The sequence below is a fragment of the Bradysia coprophila genome, chromosome II, assembly GCF_014529535.1.
Source record: "Bradysia coprophila strain Holo2 chromosome II, BU_Bcop_v1, whole genome shotgun sequence".
In the NCBI taxonomy this organism is placed as follows: domain Eukaryota; kingdom Metazoa; phylum Arthropoda; class Insecta; order Diptera; family Sciaridae; genus Bradysia; species Bradysia coprophila.
In genome coordinates this window covers 248652-269037 of record NC_050735.1, presented here as the reverse complement: position 1 = coordinate 269037, position 20386 = coordinate 248652, and the positions used below count along the sequence as shown (strand labels likewise).

The following is a 20386-nucleotide window of genomic DNA, read 5'->3' as shown; positions in this document are numbered from 1 at the left end:
AACATTCCCAAATTTACTGATATTATGTTAGTGACATGTTGACATTGAATAGATCTGTTCCAAGTGCAACATCGAAATGTCAAACGTCATTTACAGACAACATAACCAAACAAAATGTTGACACAATGTATGGAAAAGCGTTGACGTTATGGCTCTGTGGATTAGGTTGTGCGATGGGTAAGAGACCGAGACTGGCAAAATTTTGTTTTTTCAGATAACTGAAGTCGCCTACGTTAGTTACTTAGTTAATTAGTTTGTTCCTATGGAAAAGTGGATAGAGCAACTCCTAAACGTTTCTATAGATTTTCCTGAAATTTTGGTTTAGCTAATAATGGCCCAAAAATAAAAATGGATTTTTCAAAATTTGGAAAAAAAACCCTTAACTTGGGAGCTGGAGCTCCACAAAGTCTCCATATTGTGTGGATCATTAAGTATTAACTTCCACTAGGTTGGTTCCTAAATGTTGGGATGACAGATGATTCCTCCGACACTACCTAACTTCCATCGGATTTTTTGATGGATTTGAGTTATCGATATAAATGAGGTGTTCCAAGGTTGGTTCCTAAATTTTGGGATGACAGATGATTCTTCTGACACTACCCAACTTCCATCGGATTTTTTGATGGATTTGGGTTATTTTCGATATAAATGAGGTGTTCCAAGGTTGGTTCCTAAATTTTGGGATGACAGATGATTCCTCCGACACTACCTAACTTCCATCGGATTTTTTGATGGATTTGGGTTATTTTCGATATAAATGAGGAGTTCCAAGGTTGGTTCCTAAATGTTGGGATGACAGACGATTCCTCCGACACTACCTAACTTCCATCGGATTTTTTGATGGATTTGGGTTATCGATATAAATGAGGTGTTCCAAGGTTGGTTCCTAAATTTTGGGATGACAGATGATTCTTCTGACACTACCCAACTTCCATCGGATTTTTTGATGGATTTGGGTTATTTTCGATATAAATGAGGTGTTCCAAGGTTGGTTCCTAAATGTTGGGATGACAGACGATTCCTCCGACACTACCTAACTTTCATCGGATTTTTTGATGTATTTGGGTTATATATTTGATTATATTCAGTTTAACACACAGCCGAAAAAATGCAACATTTATGATCATCAACACAAAAAAAAACAGTAATCGTTTCGACGAAGACATTTTACTTTTACCACCATTTAATGAATCATTTTCGCTGGGAGCAAATTGATATTTAATGATCAACTTTCGCATGGGGCAGCCAATAAAAACATTTTTCTTTCTATGCAGATATCTAATTAAGATTCTATTGTATTTATTGACAATGACTAATACACTGACGATATACTGTTTTTCCGTGTGATGTTAATAACCATCGCGAATACATCTGGATTGTACTGCAAAAAAAGATGGCATTTTTAAGGAGAACAGCTGTTTTACAAATAAAGAGAACGTACTTCATTTCCATCGTAGCACACCTTCAGTAGCACGTTGATCTGTCCAGCAATAAATCCTAAAAATGGTCCATATTCCGAGATGTTCGCTCTTTCTGCAAATCGGATGAGAACAGTTCCCTGTGTGATGTAAAATAGAGAGAGAGAGAAAGTTGGAATGAAAAGAATCTCTAAAAAATAGTGTCGAGTAGAATCCGAATTTCACTCACTGCTTCTAGAATAGGGAATTCCAATCCATTAATGTCAATATTTGATAAATATTCACCCAGCTCCTTGTTCTTTATGGTAAATAGATCCGTAGAACCTTGTCTAATCTTAATAGATATCTGTACAATGAAAAAAGATTTGTTAAGCTGTTTCTGTATTGACACTAGGTCCCACCTGTTTGGTGGGTCAGATCCCTTGACTGTCTGAACCTGAACTTCTTAATAGATGTTGTATTGGTAATGATTTATTGGTTGATTAAGAAGAACTACTAGAACGGTCTAAATCTCTTATTAATAATTTAATTCTGTTTTGTTTTACTGAAAATCTTTGTAAAGTCTTGAGAAGTTATAAAACGATACTAATTTTTGATTCACAACTTCATTTTCTGTTACTGGCCTGGTTTTATGCTCATATTAGACCGTTACTGTCTATAAAATGATGAATGCCTTCAATAAAAATTAAACTCGTGTGAATTGCGGCCCTCGCTTCGCTCTGGCCGCAAACTTCACACTCGGTAATTTTTTATGGTTTAATCGCTTTTGTTAACAAGACAAAATAAAATAACAAGAAAGACTTATTGAAATAGATCAAAAAATTCGTTTAGCAACAGCAGCTACATCATTATACCAATATAATGTATCTTGAAACCTAACCTCAGGATTTCTGTGCTTTATCAAACGTTTTTCTTTAAATCGGTTCAGAACACTGTAACTGGGGTTAACAAAGAGCAGAAAAGGCTTTTTCTGAGAACTACTTCCAGATGGTTGAACCAATACAACCCATTTTCGAACTTGACCTGAGGATTTCAATACTTTGTCGAATAAAAAAGAGTTTTTGAAAATCGGTTGAACTTTGCTCCAGTTATCGTGTTAACAAAGAGCAGCAAAGGCTTCTTCTGAGAACTACTACCAGATGGTTGAACCGATACCACCCATTTTCGAATTTGATCTGAAGATTTCAACACTTTGTCGAATTAAAAAGAGTTTTTGAAAATCGGTTGAGATTTACTCAAGTTATCGTGTTAACAAAGGGCACAAAATTTTAACATTTAACGTTTTTTCATCACATTTCTATACATTTTTAATCATAGTGAACGTGTTATGTACGGTGTATTTGTTGTTGTTACAGTCAAGGGAAGAAGAATACGTCTCGCAAAAATATTCATTCGATAAAAGCAACACCTGCGTGTGCTCGTGCACAATTGTCACAATATAGATTTCTGTTAAATATTGTTAAAATATTCACGGTCGGTCGTCAGTGCAACGACTCATCACATTTCTTACCGTAGCTATACATAGCGACGCGAAGTGGACCTAATATTTCTATTGTTCTTCTGTTAAGTTTGACAGTATATAAAAAAAATGGTTTCTTAAAGGTAAGGTCTCTTTTGCGTTGCTACGTTAAAATGTGCTTGACTTCTACGGTTGATTTGAGACAGTTTCGCATGTAGTCTTAGCTCGTCTAGTCCTAAAACAAGCCAAATAGCTTAAAATCAACAGTCGAAGACAGATGCAATAACTATTGCTTACAACTGAGCTTACAACTGATTCCGGACTAAAATTTACTGTTGATTTTATAATGAAATTTTTGGTGAAATCAAGTGTTGCAAATGACAAAAATGTTTACCAATGCTGAAGTGAATGGCCTCTCGATGGTCAAGTAAGCGGCTCCAACCGTTCGACAATCATCCGTCACTCTGGCCTCGATTATCTCTTTAAATTTGATATTGTTATCTGGGCCACTTTGCACTTCGACTAAATCCAGACTGTATCCGCCCTAGATGTAATTGAAAGATAATTAATAGTTATCTTTTAGTGCAACAAAAGCGAAATTTTGTGGCTAGAGAATTGTTTACAACAAAAACAAAGGTGACAGTCACTTTTGACAGTGAAAAAGGCCAAAAATGGAAATCAGACAGAGCGCCAACAAAACGTAATTTTCTCATTGCCTCAAATTCACATGACACTAGTACTTTAAATCGTTTTACATTAGCATTAACATTCACATGTTACTCTGATTTCCTATTTTACGTAACTCAGTACGAACTACGAACCCAACAGTGTCATAAAGACTTTCCGTATAGTTTTGTCGTGCTCATAATTGAAATATTTTATTAAATGATGTGTTATAAACCTCGGCTTCGCCTCGGGTCTACAATTGATCAAATATGAAATAGGGAAATTATGCACCTTGTTTCATGAATAACGTTTAACGGTCGCATCGAAATGAAATTAAACGAAAGCTTTCCACTACTTACGCAAGCGATCGAAAAACCAATCAATTGAAAAATGCAAATTGAAGCAACGAAATATTTCATTTTAACAATAGAAAATTGTTGAACTGATAACCAAAAAGGCAAAACTCTGATAGACATGTTGGTAATTTTGCTTTACAAAAATACATGTCAATCCACCCACACTCTGCTTCACCTGATCAAATATCATTTTATTGTTTCAAATGGAAAATTGTTTGTATCAGCAATTGAGTTGGCGTCAATTGCCAGATGGATGTTTAAGTTGATCTATTTCGTTTCTTCAATATAATGGAAAAAAAGCTTTCAAAATGCGTCTGAAGTGAAAGAGATCCCTAATCTAAAACTTTTCCTTTGGTACCGCTTGCCATAGCATGAAAGTAAGGTTCCTAATCGTACCCAAGCTACATAATCTGGGTATTTGAGGTGTTTGGTGCCCTCAACGAAATGTACATAGAAGAATGACATAAATGACGTAACACAATGAATTCTGTGTACAAATATCTGAAGTCAAACTTTAGGCTAATATAATGAACACCAGACGAAAAATCCTAAAAAGGCTTTGCTAACCTATAGGCGTGGTTCGGAATTCGCATAAAGCATGTGGTCCACACTCACTAACCCTCACTAGCCCTCGTGGTGTTTCATGGCTAAATACCCTCATTGGGAGGCTTACATCCAGTTGTGGATAATAAAGGCTTCAAATATATATATATACAGACAACACACAGTAGCGCAACTTTTCTGAGAGGTATTCAGGCGAATTTCCTCCTAAAAACGTTCAACAGGGTACATGCTTGCTTCCTTAAGAAGAGTCGGTGCTTAGCTAAAATTGTAGCCTACATTTGTGTGTCTCGTATTTTATTTTTGATGGTATCTTTTCATTAGAATCCTTTTTGAAAAATGTACGACCGCTATAACGACCACGAATGTGTTAGCTTTTCAACAGAAAATTGATTTGGCTGTAGTCGTTTGACCAGCTCTGGCTCCGAGAAAAGTAAGCAGTTTAACGATATTTTCATAAACTGCTCAGTTTTCTCGGAGCTGGTCAATAAATAGTCATTTGTCCGTAAACTTCGTTTCCATTTCTAGCTACATAACGACGCGAAAGACACCTAATTCAAATTTTTCTTTTGATCGATTGTCAAATTTGACAGCATTTAACAAAAGAAGCATTTGTTTAGTTCTCTTTCGTGCAACTATGTTTACCTACAGTTAGATTGTGATTCTGTTACTTTTAATTTCTCATTCTCACCTCTTGTAAGTGAAAGTAAGAAATTTGGATGTACAGTTTTTTCACCTTTACAAAACACAATTTTAGATTATTTAGAATTTTAAAAGTCAGCGATGTTCCCAGTCAATTAAGTGATTTCCAATAGAATGATATTTTGGTGCATAATTTGAATTCGGTAAAGGATTTTCAAATTGAGTGCCAAAATATCATAACCTAGAAACACTTTATCGACGACTTTTGAGACTCTGGATTTTACTCAATCTCAAATTCATACGTTCAGGGTTCAGAACTAAAAAAAACCACTGTAATTCGTGCAATTTATTGACAATAATTGAAACGGTGTCGGGGAATCTCGCACACGCGATCATAGTATGCGTCCTTTTACGACATGTAACGAAAAGTCATGACTGTGCGAGATTCACCAATTAGAGGTGAATCTCGCACACCATGAATTTGTGTGGTGTGCGAGATTACCCTACCCCATTGAAACACTGCTCTACACACTTTTTTTTACGTTAGTGTAGACCGCAAAAACATCCGGGTTTTTCTGAAAAAAAAAAAAAAAAATTAAGGCGAATGCAAATTACATAATACTACTGCCGATTGCATCAAAATTTTCGTGCAACTTCTCATAAACAGTGATTTGAGCTCAAACACACCATCCAGCCCATACCATTGTAGGATTTTGTTCAGACAGTATTCAATGAAAGTAAATAGATAGGTATGGCCAAACGTTCAAATTTGTTCTAGCCGGAGCACATACGGATTTGCATGGCGCCACCTCAAACGAACTCATTTCTAGTGCAAATTTCCACTAGAAATGAGTTCGTTTGAAGTGGCGTCATGCAAATCCGTATGTGCTCCGACTTGTATGGACTTACCATACCTACTTATCTACTTTCATTGACAGTATTACGTTTACTGGTTTGTTTGTGCTCGGGCGAAGAGTACTTAACACTTGACACTTGAGGGCGAACTTGTGAAAAATGTTTCACTGTAATGCGTTATTTGACGCGTGAATTTGAAGCATTGAACAAATGGCAGATATAAGTATTTTCGTCGTTTTGATGAGTGAAGATAATTTTAAAGGAAACTTTTGACGCGTGAAAGCAAAATTTCCCTTTTTGTCATTATAGCAAATAGTGAATCCGAGCAAGGTAAGGCGTAATCCACTAGTGCTCCAATAACGCAAAATTTGCGTCGCAAATATTATATTTACCAAAATTTGGATGGCGCGTTGAGTTATGACTCATTTTACATAAAATTCTGCACAGAAGTGTTGATACAATAGACAAATCATACCTCATCTCCGTCGTAGCAAATTTTCACTAATACGGTCAAATTTCCCACGAAAAATCCAATTAATGGTCCATAGGATGAAAAGTCTAGATCTCCTCCAATTCCAACGAGAGCACGACCCTTTTAAAAAAATAAAAATAAAAAGTTCTAAATTCTTTATGACATAAATTATGAGTTTACTGACTGGTCCAGGCGGTGGGCATTCTACTCCAAAAATATTGTAATCTGACATGGCCTTGCACATTTCAATATTCCTTACGGTTACAAAATCTACAGAATTTGTTATGGCTTTAAATGATATCTGTAACGAAAATAGAACCAGATAAATGATATCTAGATGGCGTACCGGGTGCTACGCCATCTAGGTATCATTTATTTGTCAAAATATCAATCTTAGCGAAACCAAGGTAAATATAGTGTGGAGGTAATGCCATATATAACCTAATCAAAAATGCGGTAGTACGAAAGTTCGAACGCCATCATTTTAAAAAAAGATGACAATGGCATCGAACTTATGTGCCAGGCCGCACGTCTGAATGACATTACCTCCTCACCATATTTACCTTGATCGAAACCAAGGTTCTGAAAGAACAGGTTAACTTATGACACTTATGAAGGCGAGTGAAACACAAATCTTGACATGTATATTGTTCGAAAAGTCAACTTGAAAACAATTTTTTTTTGTTAAGTTGAAATCGTCATATAAAATTTTCCAAATCCAAATCTTAACCTGTTCTTTCAGAACCTTAATCCAAACAATGAAATGAATTACCAATGCTGAGGTGATTTTTCTATCTATGGTCGCATTAGCGGAAGCTATCACCCGACAATCACTTGTCACCTCGAATTTAGCACCTTTTTCAATTTTAAGAATGTTTTGATCGCCATTTTTATAGTCCGTTAATTCAACACCGTATCCATACTAGAATTAAGACAGTTAAATATTAAGAGACGCTCAATAGCTCGTTTGAGATAAATGGCATCAATCATCAGCTTAAACACTAACAAACACAAGAGTCAGGAAACGAAAGAGCTAATGAATTTCTAACAGGTTTCGGTGTATTCAGCTCATCGATTATCGATAATTATCGACTTTTTTTTATCGAAAATTATCAAAAAAATATCGATAATCGATAATTATTGATATTTGATAATTATCAAGATATCGATATTTCGGTCCGGAAATCCGATATTATCGATATATTCCGATATATGGGTATATTCAAGGTTCTGAAAGAACAGGTTAAGACACTTTCGAGTTGATCATGACGGCGGTGTGATCAAAATTTTCCAGTAGCGCCAACTAGGTTTGGAAAATTTTATATGACGATTTCAACTTAACAGAAAAAAATTGTGTTGTCAAGTTGACTTTTCAAACAATATGCATGTCTGAATTGACAATATTTGTGTTTCACCCGCCTTCGTAAGTGTCTTAACCTGTTCTTTCAGAACCTTGGGTATATTATCATGAATTTTCGGATAAATATTAAAATATCGATATTTAGGTAATTATCGAATTTCGATATTTTGATAATTATCGGAAATTATTAAATTATCGATAACGATATGATTAATCGATTATCGATAATTTCTTTCAATTGATATTATCGATAATTTTGAACGTCTCACATCCATATAGATCTCTTCGTTTGGTGAAACTGATGACGGAAACGTGAGGAATGGTGGGGAAAAGTGTGCAAACTAATCGAAACCAACTTCACACTTTCACATAGTAATGAATAAGTGAATGCGTCCAATTCTTTGAAATGAATGCAAATGAACTAAATACGGGGAATTCCCTTAGAAGCAAAGTTGGTTGTCAGTAGTTTGCACACAAAACCGAACCGTCGATCGTCACGCCAGCGGTCATTTTAGTGATCTATTCAGCCACAACCAAGTCTCATAGAAAAATGTGGCTGCGCTTTTCGCTAACGAACTCCTTCCTAAAGAATTATAAAGAAACAAACGTTTCACTCTGTTGTCAATGAACTTACACAAGCGATCGAAATATCCATCGATTGGAAAATACAAATTAAAGCGATAAGGCAAAAATATTTCATTTTAAATGTAAAAAAAAAAACTGATGAACCATTGACCACGAACACACAATTCCAACAAATTTTTTCCGTCATAATGATTATTAGAAACTTATTAAGAAGATTTCAACCCACTGTCTACTACACCTGATCAAATAGCATACTGTATAAGAATGTTTGTTTATTTAATGAATTCGCTGTTAAGAGGAATCAACACAACGCTGAATTGTAGGCTAAATTTGTGCGATTTTTTTTCTGTAAACAGGCGACTTCTATATTTCAAATAGTTAAACCGCAAAAACCTCAAAAGAGGAAAAGGTGGCGCTAGTCTAGTAAAAATTAAACTTAGAAAACATTTGATATCAGTTTTGGTGACGCATTCTGCGCATAAACGTAATCAATTTTAAACAAGAAAATTTTAACAAGAAAATATGTCGACGAGAATTTTACTGATGAGATTTTACAACGAACATTTTACAAAAAAAAAATCAAAATGTCGAACGTTTTATGCAAATATTTCGACTATTTTCCAGTAATCGAAAATCGTAGTACCAACTTGGATATATCAAGTAACTCTTTACTTTAGTTTAGTTTACTTCAGATAACAATTTTATTGAAAATAAATATTCAATAGCCACAAAAAAATCCAAAAATGCTTCATATCCCACTTTTATATAGAAAATAGTCCAAATAGATCGGGATTTGGGTTCCAAGAGTATAAGAACAACGTGAATACATCGAAAAGTTCTTTATTTTAATTAATCTCACTCTTATCAGCAATAAATAATGAATAACCGCACAAAAGACTTCAAAAAAGCGAAAAACAAACGAAAGGAAGGGATAAAATTTCGTCGACTTGAGGTGGACTTCCGCTAAAGTCGATCCAACCCTTTGCAGTGAAACTTATCCAAGGATGTTTTTACATGTTATGGTACTACAGAGGCTAGGCTCTCTCACCATACACACCATACCTCGGACTTGTGTCACTGCAGCCGGTCAGGGACTTGGGAAAATCACCTATTTTTTCACCTAAAATGATTGATATCACCAACAGGTCAACATGGACCTGGTGGTGTGTATACTCAAAATGTGCGTCTCTTCAAGGCCTACAAGCCTAGCTAAAAAAGTTTTTTTCCCAAAATTGTTTTACTCGACTAATCGCTAGAAAACGATTTTGGGCCCCTTTTGGCAGCCCCTTACTTCATATGACCTCAAGCGTCGACAACAAAATATAGTTCACTCAAGGTAGTACTACGTTTTACTCGCAAAAGTTCAACGAATCGAATGAGCTATAAGTCAATAATATCTGTGACCCCTTGTCCCAAAGTAGTTCGAAGATTTCGCGATAACACTCTTAAATGGATGCATGGAAATATGATGATTATGTCCCGGAATTACGAAAATATATTAATTTTGTGCACAAATTTAGAGTAGAATATAGCATTTTCCAAAAGTTGTTCATGAAACAAGCCGAAAACAGGTTCATGCTTGTTTCAGTTTGATCAGCTCTGACTTTCCTCAGAGCTGATGAATCTGCAGCAAACGAATCTAATTTCGGTTGAAACTTGTTTGCGATATTTGTCGAACAGTTTCGTTACTCGATGCCTAAAGGGGCTCTAAAGTGTTTCTTAGGTAGCTAGCTTCAATATAGGGAAGGTACGTCAATGGCGATTCCTCGAATTTGAGGGTTCGAACTGTTTTCTCAACTCAACTGGTTCCGGGTCATTTTTAAGAAGGGTTTTGGTATGGGAGAAAAATTTTCCTTATTATTTTTTTCGTATTTTTTGTACAGAATGCGTCACCATTTGCGACATCAGATATTTTGTGAGTAAAGACAACAGCAATTGCTCCATTATTTGAGGAGTTTTTTTTTAGTTTGTCATATCAGGTTTACATATTTTTTTATTGTAAATAGAAGCTAAAGCAAATAAATTTTATCAAAATGTTAACTAATTTTCTTGTTAAAAAGAAATAAAAAGAAATGAACGAATGTTCGACTTTAATCGCAATGTTATGTGAAACATTTTGTATAAATAAAAATTCTACATCTGATCAAATATGACAAAAATTTAAGTTGCTGGTTAATTAAGAAAAAAAACTTTCGATTTGTCTTGTGATGAACAGGCTCGACATATTACTGAAATAAAATTTAGTAGGAGATGATAATATGGTGATTGGGACGTCGCTTCGACAGCGGTAGCATTTCGGTCATTCATAAAAATATTGAATGCTGTGCGACCAATAGAAACTGATATGGATTATTATAAACTGTTAGATGAAGAATTCATTTTGATCGATTGAAAACATCGTCGGTAATTCGATAATGTTCAGTCGATGAAAATGAATTTTTAATCTATCAGTTTATTACCATTCTTTCGAAGCGATATCCCAGTCGCCATATTATCATCTGTCTGCAGTTAACAAACAACACTATTGGATGTGATTGGATGCGATTTATTTACAATAACTAAAATGACTACACAAAATTTTTCTTTTTGATGATAGCCTTCGCAGAAAAAACATCGGGATGAAACTGAAAAGAAAAGAAAATCAAGAAACTTTACAAGAGAAAGAATGGAACAGCATTTTTGTACAACTCGTATTATCTGCAGAGAAATGATAACAGGACGTCACGCCACCCTTCATCATTTCTCTGAATATCTCTGATTTGACCTCAAATGCGCGCCTTTCTTGGATTTTCAGGTAATGCCATAAAACACCGAAATTTGGATGGTGCTAATTTTAGCATTGATACGATCGACCATATCGAATCTTACCTCGTCTCCATCGTAGCAAATTTTAATTAATAAGGTAACGGGTCCAGCAAACAATTCCAATAATGGTCCATATGTGGTGTAATTTATATTGCCGTTCATTTTAATGGTAGCTTGCCCCTTTAATCAAAAGTAATAAAATAAAAAAATTTAAAAAAAATCTAACTTTTTTCGAAAACACAGTAAGACTTCACACTGACTGGAGAGGCTGGGCATTCTGTTCCACTAATGTCAAACTCTGACATGAATTGGCACAAATCCATATTCTTGACAGTTAAAAGATCTCCATAATTTGTTTTGAGTTTATACGATATCTGTAAGCGAAAATACTGTAAATTATTCGGTTTCTCAGCTGACACATCAGCACTCTCTTGCACAAGACTTAACAAATAATGATTGATTATACATCAGAATAAAATCAATCGTTTACAAAACAATAAAATGAATTACCAATGCTGAGGTGACTTTTCGTGCTATAGTCGCATTAACTTTAGCGAATGCCCTACAATCACTTGTGATCTCGTACTGAGCACCTTTTTCAAACTTAATCATGTTATCCACCCCACTTTCATAGTCCAATAATTCAATATCGTGATAATTCTAGAAAAGACAAAATTAGAGAGAGCATTAAGAGAAGCTGAATAGTTCGAGATAATTGACGTTCATCAGCTTTCAACCACGATGTAGTGAAAACATAAAAAAAAAAAAAAACATAAAAAAGTGACAGTTCGAATGAGAAAAGTTTCTATTTTGTCCACCAGGGAGAGAAAGTGCTGCACTTTTTTCACTAGAAATGTCATCCAACCAGTCGTCAAGAAAATAAAAAAATTCTTGAGAAGAAAATAAGGAGAAACACAACGTGCGCATGAAAAAACGTATTGTCGTCGGGGTGAGGCTTTTCCCCCATTTACAGTTAACTTACACAAGCAAACGAAACATCAATCGATTGAAAAATAAAAACTAAAGCGATAAGGCCAATATATTTCATTGTAAACCGAAAAAAAAACTGATGAACCGTTGACCAAGACAACTCAATTCCAACAGATCTAATCATAATGATTCTACTTTAATAGGAATGAACAGGTTACCATCTTTTCACTTGATCAAATACCGTTTATTGTTGCAAATGGATAAATTAATATTACATAGTGCGAATGCGTCAATTGTCTGAAGGTCATGAAGACGCTGAAGACTTTATGTTAGTCGTTTGTTCGATTGTTGTACGATTGTGGAACGATGAGAGCGATGTTTCACTTTGATACAAAATTTAAAAAAAGTGCGATAGATGTTCTTCTCCTACACTTATGTACAAGAAAGGAAGTCCTCGGTACTTACTACATCCACCAAAGCTAAAATCGTGAATAAAATATCATGACTCTTGTGCATTACGGCACTCGCATCGCTCTGGGCGCAAACATCGCACTCGTGGGAGTTTTTAAATGTGAGTTTCTGTTTGATTGTTTTGACAAAAATGTTAGGGTATTATCTGGCCTAAGACCCTGACTTTCAGTCAAGTGAATTGTAGTTTCAATATTTGAAAAATTTATATTAAATGTAACGGCGCCAATTGTGTGTTGGGTGTTTTGACACTGAGTACCTATTTGGTTATTTTCTTTGATGTGTTTTTGCAAATCCAAGTGATTTTCCATATACATGTGCAAGAATTGACTTTTTTAACAACAAAACCTAATATTATTACACATTTGTCACGAAGAAGTCGAGGCTTGCCGAAAATAGGACATTCGATATTTTTAACGTTGCGACTTGGCAACGGACTATTAGAATAACTAATAGTAAGTGTTATAGAACTGTTAGTGAAAAGCTAAAATTTTTAATTCATTGGTGGCTGGGTTTCTTTAGTGGAAATTGAAAAACAAAAATTTCACAACAAAAATATTTATTCCCTTGACTGTGAAGTCAAGGGTCATACATCATAAAATACGTTCACTATGATCGATTTTGGAAAATGTATGAAATGTTAGCAAAAAACGGAAAATACTGATGTGTATGTAACGCTTGATAGCACGATTACTTGAGTAATTCTGAACTGATTTTCAAAAATTTAGTTTCAATCGACGAGGAATTAAATTCTTGAGGTCAAGTTCGTAGATGGTCAATATCGACCTACTGATTTGGGAGTTATTCCCAAAAGATTTTTTTTCTGGTTTCTTGATAGCACGATAACTTGAGTCAATCTCAATCGATTTTGGAAATTTTGGTTATAATCGAATAAATTTCCTCAGGTCAAGTTCGTAGGTGGTCGATGTTGGACAAATGATCTGGAAGTAATTCCCAAAAGCATTTTTGTCTGGCTTTCGGATTTAACGATATCTCGAGAAATTCGGAACCAATTTTCGAACTTTTTGTTTTATTCGATGAGAAATAACATTTTTGTGCTCAATTTCGAATACGGTCAATGTTAGACTCATGCTCTCTGAGTAATTCCCAAAAGCATTTTTGTCTGGCTTTCGAAATTCACGATAACTCGAGAAATCCTGAACCAAATTTGGAAACTTTGGTTTTATTCGACGAGAAATAACAGTTTTGTGTTATTTTATTTCGTATACGGTCAATGGTGGACTCATGCTCTCTAAGTAATTCCCAATAGCATTTTTGTATAGCCTTCGAATTGAGAATTCCTAAACCAAATTTGGAAGTTTTGGTTGTATTCGACGAGGAAAAACGTTTTTGGGCTCAAGCTTAGTACTCATGATCTTGAAGTAATTCTCAAAAGCAATTTTATCTTGTTTTTGATTGCACGATAACTCGAAAAATCCTGAACCAGATATGGAAAATCTGAACGCCTTTCAAAAACTAATTAAAAAAAAAAATTTTGTCGTACACTGCTCAATATAAAATGATGGACTAATAATTCCTAACAATATTCAATTTTTTATATAACTTTTAACTTTTGTGGAGTAACAAAAAAACAACGCATTCCAATAACTTTTCATTGACATAATTCTTTTGTTCCAATTTTAAAATAATTCGAAAGACGATTTTAATTTCAATAATTTTTAATGAATTGGTTGATACCAGTATTTAAACAAAAAATATTGTTCGGGCGAAACCTATAACATCGGTGCTAAAGTGAGCATTGTAAATGTAAGAGTGCTAAAGTCCATTGTAAAAGTAAACATTCTGTGAGCTTATCACTGGTCGGTGCTACAGTTAGCATTGTACAAGTAAGAATCCAGTGTGTTTATCACTGGTCATTGCTAACTCTCCTCATTTCAATAAAAAAAATCAATTTACTTTAATTTCCCTAAATTTAAAAAGGCCTAAAAAACAGTGGGGCCTAATTCATGTTTTTTTTTTTATTCAACTAGGATGAATTTCATTTATTTCTTCAAATTTTGTACATATTTGTTCACAATACACGTAGTCTTGTTTTTTTTTAGAAATGATATTGGAACGTCGGTCATTTTTGAAATCAACATTAGAACCAAAAAAAATTATTTCACAGAACAGAAGTTTCAGAGAAATGATAAACGTGTCAAATCATTCAAGAACCACGAGCTGCCGCGCTTATCATTTCTCTGCTAAGTTTCACTAAGACAAATATCAAAACTGAAATCAAAATCAATATTCGCAAGCACAACTTTTGTTACTTTTGTTACGTTTTTAACGATACTAAAAATTTAAACTAAATTCCACAACGACGCGACGTAAAAAAACTAACATCAACTGACTGACAGTATTGATTTTGTCCAGTGATTTCAATTAAAATATCCGTATAGCGAAGTGTGAGCCATTGCAATCTTTTTCAAATGTGGTGTTTTTTAGTGTTGATGAATTTTGCTTTTTTGTCTTCTTCTAAACATTCATAGTTACATGATTATTGAGTGATTGAATAATAACTGCAAAATTTCACTATTGAAATTAGAAATAAATTAATAAAGAAAACTCGATCAAGTCCTTATATGAAATAATATATATTATGCACCTGTTGCCAAGATTGATATTTTGACGTGTAGGACATTATTGCCCTAGCCGAAGGCGTGGGCCATAATGCCTACACGTCGAAACAACAGTCTGGCAATAGGTGCATATCATATTTTATCTGTCGAGAACAGATATATCGAGATAAACAAAAACTCCCTAGAGGGATAAGCTCGAGATTATCGTTCTAGACAGATAAAGTACAGCACTGCTACTAGGACGAAAATAGAAAATATTCGGAGGCTGATGAAATCACAGTAGGCACTGCAGACACAATTTTGTGATACGAGCAAACTCTCGAGTAAGTTTTTGAGCAACATGCTTCGGTAACTGTTTTCGAGACAATATCCGAGCCGAAGGCATGACTTGTCTCGAAAACAGTTACCGAAGCTTGTTGCTCAAAAAATTACAAAATCACAAAATTATGTCCTTGTGTAAGAATTGCAGCATCCAAAGTTTTTTGGAATGTCAACTTGAAAAAAAAAATTGTTGTCTCTGGCAGACATGGCAAAAAATAAAAACAGTAACGCGAATATAGGAAAACTAAAAACATTTGTTTAAATGATAATATTCTACATCTAATCAAATAAAAAAAAAATTCAGGTGTTGGTTAATTTAGCGAAAACTTCGATCTATCTTTGTAATCAACAGGCTCGAGATATTACTAAAATATTGGTTAGTTTACAGTTGTATTGCTGGCACGTGTGCATTGAATTTTATGAGAATGGTTCTATTGCTGAGGGTTTTTGCCAATTCAAATAAAAAAACTAGTTTTTCAAATAGCCAACGTTTCGTAATTTTGTGACAGCTGACGCACAGATTAGCTAAATTTAACTGGTTTTCGCTCTCCGTTAGTTTCCAAAATGTATGAATTCGAAGTTCGAAGTATGAAAATAAAGAAACGTTCGGGAGAAGACTGAAAATATCAGACAACTTCGACAGTTCCCATCTCAAAATCGGTGTATTTTCACTTAAATAAGAACAATCTAAGATTTTAACAAGAGAAACTGGTCGGAATTTCCTATTTTTGGCCTTGTTTTTTGGTAAAACGGATAAAACGGAATACAATACCATTTATTTGCAACAACTAAAATGACTACACAAAATTTTTCTTCTTGATGATAGCCCTTACAGCAAAAATATCTGGATGGATCTGAAAAATAAAGAAAATCAAGTAACAGTAAAAAAGAAATGCAAAAGAGTTTCGTTATTACCGGAAAACACATAAAAACCTTAGAGAGACGAATATGTGAGAGAAAATATATGAAATTCTCTCACAAATTCGCCTCTCTATTAGAGAGTCTCTAAGGTTTTTATGCGTTGTATAATGCTTAAGTGTCCATTCCACTCTACAAAAAGTACTCCATGAAAGAGCCGTGAGAATCTTACCTCGTCTTCATCGTAACAAATTTTAATTAATAGTGTAACGGGTCCAGCAAACACTTCCAAAAGTGGTCCATATGTGGAGTAATTTACATCTCCTTCCAATTTAAAGGTAGCCCGTCCCTTTAATTCAAAGTAACAAATAAAAGAAAGATTAGAAAAAAATCTAATTTTTTTCGAAAACAGAAAGTGACTTGACTGACTGGAAGGGCCGGACATTCAGTTCCCACAATGCCACACTCTGACATGAATTGGCATATATCCTTGTTCCTGACAGTTAAAAGATCTCCATAATTTGTTTTGAGTTTATACGATATCTGTAAGCGAAAATACTTTAAATTATTCGGTTTCTCGTTGACAAAACGTTATTGGACAGGACAAGCATTCTCATAAAAAAAGTCAGTTCTGTTGCGCAAGATGTAACAAATAATAATCAGAATAAAATCAATTTTTTACAGTCTCAGAATTATAAGAAGTATTCTGAAGAAGACATGTGGAATGAATAGCGTCGATTGGATTGTAATTAATGCTTGCGAACACCCTACAATCACTTGTGACCTCGTATTTAGCACCTTGTTCAAACTTCATATTGTTATCCAGACCATTTTCATAGTCCAATAATTCAACATCGTGACCATTCTAGAAAAGACAAAATTGTAAAGGGCAGTTTCCACGCTCAGTGAGAATTCACAATTTGTACTAACACACAGGGACTGTCGTACTAGTGTTAAAAATATACATTTACCGGTATTTTACAGAAATTTGTAGCGGATTTTTGGTTGCTACCGGTGCGGTATTTGGCGTCATTAATCTTTTGTTTTCAATGTAAAATAGCGCGCAAAGCGCTATTTGTATACCAATTTAATGCACTTTAGTAGCGGTTTGTTCGAAAAATGTTTGCCTATCGGTATGATGTTTTGGATTTTTTTACTAAGGAAACGTTCGGAACGGTGATATTTTTAATTATTTTATATTAATTTTTCAATCAAATTTAACTTAATCTGTGATTATGCCCTTCTTCTTATTTTTAAATTAAGTAATGGTTCAAATTTAATTATGAAACTATAAGAAAACACCTTTGCCGTCGATGACTGCATACAATTTTTCTCACTTTAGAAACGTTCGGAACGACGATTGATTTTGTTGTACTTGGCAGATTTTGCATAAAAATTTAGATTTTTTTGTCTTAATATGAAGATTCATCCTCATTTATCATTAAGAAACAGTTTTCAAATCATTTCCAATGTTTGCAATATCTTTATTTTGTATTGAAAAAACACCATGCACGAAAATGTTACAAAAGAACATGCCAAAGAGTATTAAGAGAGCGTTCATCAGCTTTTAACCACGACATAATTAATACACAGGCACGCAGAGGTTCTTTATTATGTCGTAATTTTTCGCCTCTTGACTTTATTGTTTGTTAGTGTTAAAACGCCCACAGTACTCAAGGTCCGAAACGATCGAACGAAACGTATTGTCACCTATTTACAGTTAACTTACACAAGCCAACGAAAAATCAAACGATTGGAAAACACAAACTAAAGCGATGAGGCCAAAATATTTCATTGTGAACTGAAAAAAAAAGATCTGATGAACCGTTGACCATGAAAACTCAATTCAGTAAGGTCTTTTACATCATAATAATTGGGCGTTAATAAGAAAAAACAGGTAGCCGTCGTTTCCACTTGATCAAATACCATTTTTTATTAAAATAGAAAAATAAATATCAATTGATGTAGATGCGTCATTTATCTGGAGACTGCGGGAAAATGACCAAAGTGTTACTCTGAACTAGCTATTTCTTTGATTTCAACAAATTGCAAGTTACACGGACAGCTTACGCTTGTGGTCTACGATATATGACAACAAATTTCCAGAAAACAAAACGATCCAAAAAGCATGGGACATCATCTCCATTGAAAAAATTGTGAATTCATTACCGCTGTCAACCGAAGAACAAAAAGCACGATACACCGCTTCAATTGTAAAGGAATCTAGTGCCTGGTTAACCGTATTATCATCACGATAAATTGGAAGCTTCCTCGACAACAATACATTTCGTATCTCTGTTGCATTACGTTTAGGATGTGATATTTGCATACGCTAAACGAAATATTGAACTTTAGATGGGGGCTCGAGTGCTGGTGATTTCGCACACTGTGCGTTTTAACCGTCTGCGAAATTCACAAAATTAGCGAGTGAATCAATGGCGATAAAATATTCTCAGTAAATTCACGCCGTAAGTGTGCCTAAAATTTGAATTTCAAGTGAACGAGTCGATGAAAAAAGTGAACCGCAAAATACATTTCAACGCTTGTTTGAAAATAACGCTGCGTTAGAAAGACTTGCGTGAGAAAGATTTTTAATTCTGACCGCACTTACGGCGCGAATTGAGCATTTTTGTGGTCGCTTGCACGTCGAAAGATCTAATACTGGAACAATGTTTTAGCATGTGAGTGACGAAATTTTTGGAGCTGACGTATAACTATCCCGATAATCACAAAAGTCCAGAAAACAACCCCAAAACAAAACATGTTACTTCTCTTTCAACATGTTCAGATACGAGCGAGAGTACCGAAGACCAGTTTGGTATAACTTGTCTTGGGGTACTTGTCAATGTTTCATTAATTAGTCGTTGCGTTCACTTTTTGATGAATTTTAGCATACGCAGTAAAGCATCGTCTTGTTACTGGGACTAAAATCTATCATTAATATCTCGGCTCCGTCTGTGTTCACTTCGATTCAAAAGCCAGTAGCAATATTTTAAATTCTTTTCGACTGAGGAGGCCATCTTTTATAGAGAGCTCAAAGAGAGACTAACTTTTTTTTAAATAATTTTAATGGAAAATCATGCCAAGTTCAAATGACCAAAAATAGGCTGTGCTTCTTAGGTGTGACATTACACCGAACTGCTTTACCAGAAAACTAAACCGAATAATGTTTTTTGTTTCAGTTATAAAGCCACGTGAAGGCGATCCATTCGATTCGTTTCCCAAAAATTTCTGGCAAGAGTTTTCATCGCCTTTCACAGACACACCGGAAAATGAAGATAATGATGACATTGAGGAGACCACAACACATGAACCATTCCCGTTTTTCGATGAAAGTGGTAGTAGTGTAAATGTGACCACACATCTGGGAAATACCGTATACTTGCACTGTCGAGTAAATGATTTGAATGGAAAAACCGTAAGTATCATTCGATGTATTTTGCTGAATAATTTAAATTAATTTAAAATAAAAATCGACAAAAATTAAAACAAACAGTGGAAGTAGATCCCTTTTTCTCTCTCTCTCTCTCTCCTCTCGCTCACCGCCCAATTATCTGTAAACATTTATGTCAAAATATGTCCGCGATGAAATATTCAATTGAATTTTTTTCCCTCTTATTTCATCGTATTGTATCGCAACGATTTCCATCAATCATAAAAATCCCGAATTTATCACTCGTTTTCAACACAATAAATACAATAAATTTCGGATTTCACATATAAAGCACACAGATCATATTCGATAAACTCTCGTCTCGAACACAACTGATACATCAATTATTGTTGCAAACTTTTCCAACCCCCCAAAATATCACTGGAATGACATTACAAAAGCATTTGAAATGGGATTACGTCACTACATAAATATGTCTTCTGTGCTTGATTAACAAAAGCTTAACGAAATTCGGCTATGTATAGGCTGACATGAAAATTAATAAATTACCCCAACATTGAATGATTGACTATTTTGAATGATGCCAAGTTGATTGTGTATCGGTAGATGTGTGTCAACAGTTGTAGTGAGTCACATGTCATCAAATTTACAGTT

The 20386-nt window shown here is 34.5% G+C and overlaps 3 protein-coding genes across 5 annotated transcripts in view; 1 reads left to right on the top strand and 2 right to left on the bottom strand.

The window, feature by feature from the left end:
• The window catches only part of LOC119076707 (tyrosine-protein phosphatase Lar-like), a 130792-nt gene that overhangs the window by 70490 nt on the left and 39916 nt on the right, over nucleotides 1-20386 (top strand). Inside the window, exon 3 of the mRNA XM_037184031.1 lies at nucleotides 19521-19756. Coding sequence (XP_037039926.1) covers nucleotides 19521-19756 — 236 coding nt within the window. The remainder of the gene's footprint in view (nucleotides 1-19520; nucleotides 19757-20386) is intronic.
• LOC119081554 lies at nucleotides 1283-8471 on the bottom strand. Of its 2 annotated transcripts, none has more exons than XM_037190989.1 (5): nucleotides 8424-8471; nucleotides 3272-3421; nucleotides 1648-1764; nucleotides 1442-1558; nucleotides 1283-1381 (listed from the first exon to the last, which is right to left on the bottom strand). In XM_037190989.1, exons 1-5 carry the CDS (start codon nucleotides 8442-8444, stop codon nucleotides 1313-1315), a joined length of 474 nt encoding a protein of 157 aa, XP_037046884.1. In that variant the 5' UTR covers nucleotides 8445-8471; the 3' UTR covers nucleotides 1283-1312. The 2 variants fall into 2 exon arrangements, with proteins under 2 accessions (XP_037046884.1, XP_037047666.1); XM_037191771.1 differs by lacking the exon at nucleotides 8424-8471 and adding an exon at nucleotides 3903-4041.
• On the bottom strand, nucleotides 10899-12305 carry LOC119080293. Of its 2 annotated transcripts, XM_037189778.1 has the most exons (5): nucleotides 12162-12304; nucleotides 11690-11839; nucleotides 11440-11553; nucleotides 11243-11359; nucleotides 10899-10998 (listed from the first exon to the last, which is right to left on the bottom strand). In XM_037189778.1, exons 1-5 carry the CDS (start codon nucleotides 12291-12293, stop codon nucleotides 10942-10944), a joined length of 570 nt encoding a protein of 189 aa, XP_037045673.1. In that variant the 5' UTR covers nucleotides 12294-12304; the 3' UTR covers nucleotides 10899-10941. The 2 variants fall into 2 exon arrangements, with proteins under 2 accessions (XP_037045673.1, XP_037044869.1); XM_037188974.1 differs by lacking the exon at nucleotides 10899-10998 and having other exon boundaries at nucleotides 11150-11359; nucleotides 12162-12305.

Excerpts from the sequence above, each read along its gene's own strand:
- LOC119081554 (XM_037191771.1), bottom strand. The coding sequence starts at position 4,019 with ATGTCTATCAGAGTTTTGCCTTTTTGGTTATCAGTTCAACAATTTTCT. Across the intron at positions 3,422-3,902 it reads TTGGTTTTTCGATCGCTTGC|GGCGGATACAGTCTGGATTT; the intron begins GTAAGTAGTGGA and ends AATTACATCTAG. Across the intron at positions 1,765-3,271 it reads GGCCATTCACTTCAGCATTG|ATATCTATTAAGATTAGACA; the intron begins GTAAACATTTTT and ends TTCATTGTACAG.
- LOC119080293 (XM_037188974.1), bottom strand. The coding sequence starts at position 12,293 with ATGATTAGATCTGTTGGAATTGAGTTGTCTTGGTCAACGGTTCATCAG. Across the intron at positions 11,840-12,161 it reads TTGATGTTTCGTTTGCTTGT|AATTATCACGATATTGAATT; the intron begins GTAAGTTAACTG and ends TGTCTTTTCTAG. Across the intron at positions 11,554-11,689 it reads GAAAAGTCACCTCAGCATTG|ATATCGTATAAACTCAAAAC; the intron begins GTAATTCATTTT and ends TTTCGCTTACAG.